The sequence below is a fragment of the Cryptomeria japonica genome, chromosome 5, assembly GCF_030272615.1.
Source record: "Cryptomeria japonica chromosome 5, Sugi_1.0, whole genome shotgun sequence".
Lineage (NCBI taxonomy): Eukaryota > Viridiplantae > Streptophyta > Pinopsida > Cupressales > Cupressaceae > Cryptomeria > Cryptomeria japonica.
This window is the reverse complement of record NC_081409.1, coordinates 833,062,959-833,067,026: the sequence shown is the minus strand read 5'-3', so window position 1 is coordinate 833,067,026 and position 4,068 is coordinate 833,062,959. Positions and strand designations below refer to the sequence as shown.

Here is a 4,068-nt window from a genome sequence, read left to right as displayed (position 1 = left end):
GCCATCTTCTGACATGATGAAGTAGTCTAGGTAGCACATTGCTTGATCTCGGCAAAACTTGTGAAAGAGCATTCGACTTACTACTAGGACGAGGAACTTCAGTCGGTTCTAGATAAGCATAGTTTGGTCTTCGCTGACATTCCACCTAGTATACCTCCACGCCGAGGGTTCGAGCACACCATTGAGTTGGAGGAAGGAGCGAAACCCGTTATCACTACACCCTACCACCACCCGAAAAAGTTCAAAGAAGAGATAGAGAAAACCATCCAAGAACTCCTTGATAAAAGATGGATCTGGCCCAGCTCTAGCCCCTTTACGTCATCGGTGGTACTGCTGAAGAACAAGGATGAAACTCTTAGAATGTGTGTTGAATACCGTGTACTGAACAAGAAGACTATCAAGAATAGATACCCCATTCCCAGGATCGATGAGTTGTTGGATGAACTACATGGCGCAGTCTATTTATCCAAAATTGATCTCCACTCCAGGTACCATCACATTTTTATGAGGGAGCAAGATGCAGAAAAGACAACTTTTCCTTGCCATTACGGACACTATGAGTTCTTGGTCATGCCATTTGGGTTAACCAATGCTCCAGCCAGTTTTCAGCCCTGCATTAACCACATCTTCAACAAGAACTACGTAAGTTCCTATTGGTATTTTTTGATGACATACTCATCTACAGCAAGACCTGGGAGGAACATCTGGGACATTTGGATGAAGTATTGGGGATTATGAAATCGCAATCATTATATGCCAAAAGGTCCACATGTAAATTTGGAATGATCGAGGTCCTATACTTGGGTCACGTCATCAGTGCCCAGGGGGTACAAGTTCACCAGGAGAAGATTCAGGAAATTTTGGATTGGTCTCCACCCAAGACTCTCTCGGAGCTGCGTGAATTTCTTGGATTGTGCAGTTATTATGGGAGTTATGTGAAAGGATTTTCACAACTTGGTGCACCATTGATAGATCTAACAAAGAAAGGATCCTTCTATTTGAATGTGCAGGTGCAACAAACCTTTGACAAATTAAAAGAAGTTATGAGTACGTGTTCAGTTTTGGTGCTACTGGACTTCACTCGCCCTTTCATTCTAGAGTGCAATGCCTCGAGAGAGGGCATTGGAGCGGTGTTGATGCAAGACCATCACCCCATTGCATTCGAGAGTTGGAAGCTCTCAGGAGTTGAGCAGTTTTACTCCATCTATGACAAGGAGATGCTCGCCATCATGCATACACTGACAAAGTTTCGGCAGTACCTCGTCGGGGCAAAGTTTGTTGTGCGGACAAACCACAACAGCTTGCGATATTTCTTGGAGTAGAGGGATCTGAATGAATGACAATAGAAGTGGGTGAGAAAAGTCAAAGCATTTGATTTCGACATTGAATTTGTGAAGGGGAAGAATAACGTGGTAGCTAATGCACTGTCAAGAAGGCCTGCCATATCTTCTTTATCCCAGATTTCGACAGATCGGAAGGAACACCTATTGGTTGAATACTCCAAGAATACTTTTACCTGTGAACTGATGGATAGTCAAGTGCAGGATAACCGATACAAGGTGGTTGACAACATTATTTACTACAAGGATAGGATTTATCTGGTACCTGAATCCAAGATGAAGGAAAATATTCTCAAGGAAATGCACGACTCTCCCTCGGCTAGACACCCGGGATACTTGAAAACCTACAGATAAATTCGAGAAAGGTTTTCTTGGAAGGGGCTTAAGAACAACGTCCTGCAGTATGTGCGAGAATGCTCCACCTGTTAGCAGAACAAATCTCAGAACACCCTACTGGCTTGACTGTTGCAACCACTGCTAATCCCCAACCAAAAATGGGATAACATCTCGATGGATTTCATTACTGGGCTCCCCAGAGTGCAAGGAAAGGATTGCATTTTCATCTTAGTTGACCGCTTGACCAAGTATGCACATTTTTTTGCCATCCGCACAAGATACCAAGCAGTTCAAGTGGCCGAGTTGTTCTTCCATGAGGTATTTCGCTTGCATGGTCTACCGCGAAACATAGTTAGTGACAGGGATAGCCATTTTTTGAGTACCTTCTAGATGGAGTTATTTCGGTTCGCAAGAACCGAGTTGTCACCCAGCACGAGCTACCATCTACAGACAGATGGATAGAGTGAGATTGTGAACAAATGGCTGAAGGGCTATCTTGGGAACTACGTTTCAACTCAACAGAAGGCTTGGGTTCGCTGGTTATATTTGGGTGAACATTGTTACAACACCACCTATCACATATCGATAAGCATGCCACCCTTCAAAGCTCTGTACGGTTATGAATGTTCTTCATTTGTTGACCTGGAATTGGGAGACAGTCGTACACTGAGGGCCAAAGATTCGCTTCAAGAGAGTTTAGACATCCTGACATCTCTCAAAGATAACCTCCAAAGGGCTCAGAACCAACAAAAGATGTATGCTGACCGACACCGGGTTGAGCAAAATTTTGAGGTTGGTGATCTGGTATACCTCTGACTTCAACCGTACAGACAATCCTCCTTGAAGAAAAGTGGTAAGGAGAAGTTGAAGCCGCATTTCTATGGACCCTATAGGGTGCTTTGGAGGGTGGGTGAAGTTGCCTATGAGTTGGAGCTTCTTGAGGGGAGTCAAATTCACAATGTTTTTCACATGTCATGTCTCAATAAGGTTGTCGGGCAGCGTGTCACAGTGTCCAAGGATCTTCCACCCATCAACGATGAAGGAAAACTAATTCTAGAGCCGGCGGAGATCACAGATGGCAGAGAAAAGAGGTTGAGATCATGCACAGTCAAGGAGTTCCTTGTGCACTGGAAGAACCTACCCATAGAGGATGCCACCTGGGAAGGCGAGCAAGTTCTGAGCATCCAAGCCTACAATGCAATTTTTGGCCCGGGACGACTGTGATGTCCCCGATGTAATTAAATAATAAATTTAATTACTTTATTGTAAGGCCCCAAATTTAATAACAATATTTCTGACCCTTTTATTTAATTAGATTAGACAAGTCTTGTTTGGTCGTGTCGGCCCATTTGTAACCCTTTGGGAAGTTTCCCGAAGCCCATATATATGGCTGAGTTAGTCTTTGTCACTGGTATGCAAATTTGGTATTTTCTCTTTGTTTGTGTGAATTCCAGTGGAGTTTGGTTGTGAGCCATTTTGGAGGTGGAAGATCCTTCCTACTTGGTATCCACAGTTTCGGTGGGATTCATCCCTCACCCTATTCTACTCTGTGTACTTTTCTGGATCTGGCAAATTTGGAACCTTATCATTGTTGAAACAAATATTACTTCTAGTTGCATATCTGACAATCTGGTATACATGCATGTCACTAAGTCCAAGGATTCCTAACATTTAGATTATTGCAAAGACCAACCCCTTCACGCACACAGGTTGAAACCCACCATACACCCCCTTCACTGTACAGTCATTCTCACCACCATACGGTCAGCCTTCTCACTGATGTACGACCTTCTTTGACTCCCCCATACGACCTACCTTGACACCACCGTACGAACCCCCCCCCCCCCCCCTCCTCATACCACCGTATGACCACTCCTCTCCCATTGTACGGTCTATCCACCTTATGACCTTTCCCCTGCCAATTCAATAGTCCCTTCGCCCTTGCCAGTTACACCATATGATCAGGGAACATTACAAAAACCAAGCATATTTCTATTGTCAAATGACTCAATAATCTTGATAGAAAAGTACTAGTTGGATTTTATATGGGAGTTTTTCTATTCAAATATAAATTTGTAATAATGAAAATAAAAATTTTAAAACTTCAAATTAGCAAAATGTTTATAAATATGCTGCTACTCGGTGGAAGGATGCTAATGGTGATCATTGGACTTTCCAAGCTTCCAATACTTCTTCTGTTGACTACTTTGAGGATGATGTTGACTCCTCCCATGAGGATGTTGAGCCTCTTGTTTTTTGTGTAGCCTGCTCAAGCCCCATGGATACTACTCTACATGCTGCTCCCACTCAACTCCATCCTTTGATCAGTGAAGCTTCACCTTGTTATAATTCTACTCCAGTGCTAACAAAAATTCTAATCATATAATGGTTT

At 43.3% G+C, this 4,068-nt stretch overlaps 1 protein-coding gene across 1 annotated transcript; it reads left to right on the top strand.

Annotated features, from left to right (window-relative positions):
• The first annotated feature begins 734 nt into the window (after window positions 1–734).
• LOC131075491 (uncharacterized mitochondrial protein AtMg00860-like) lies at window positions 735–1,322 on the top strand. The gene has a single exon (XM_058012334.2). It carries the CDS (start codon window positions 735–737, stop codon window positions 1,320–1,322), a length of 588 nt encoding a protein of 195 aa, XP_057868317.2.
• Window positions 1,323–4,068: the final 2,746 nt, after the last annotated feature.

What these genes read in the sequence shown, in the direction of transcription:
- LOC131075491 (XM_058012334.2), top strand. Translation starts at nt 735, where the DNA reads ATGAAATCGCAATCATTATATGCCAAAAGGTCCACATGTAAATTTGGA.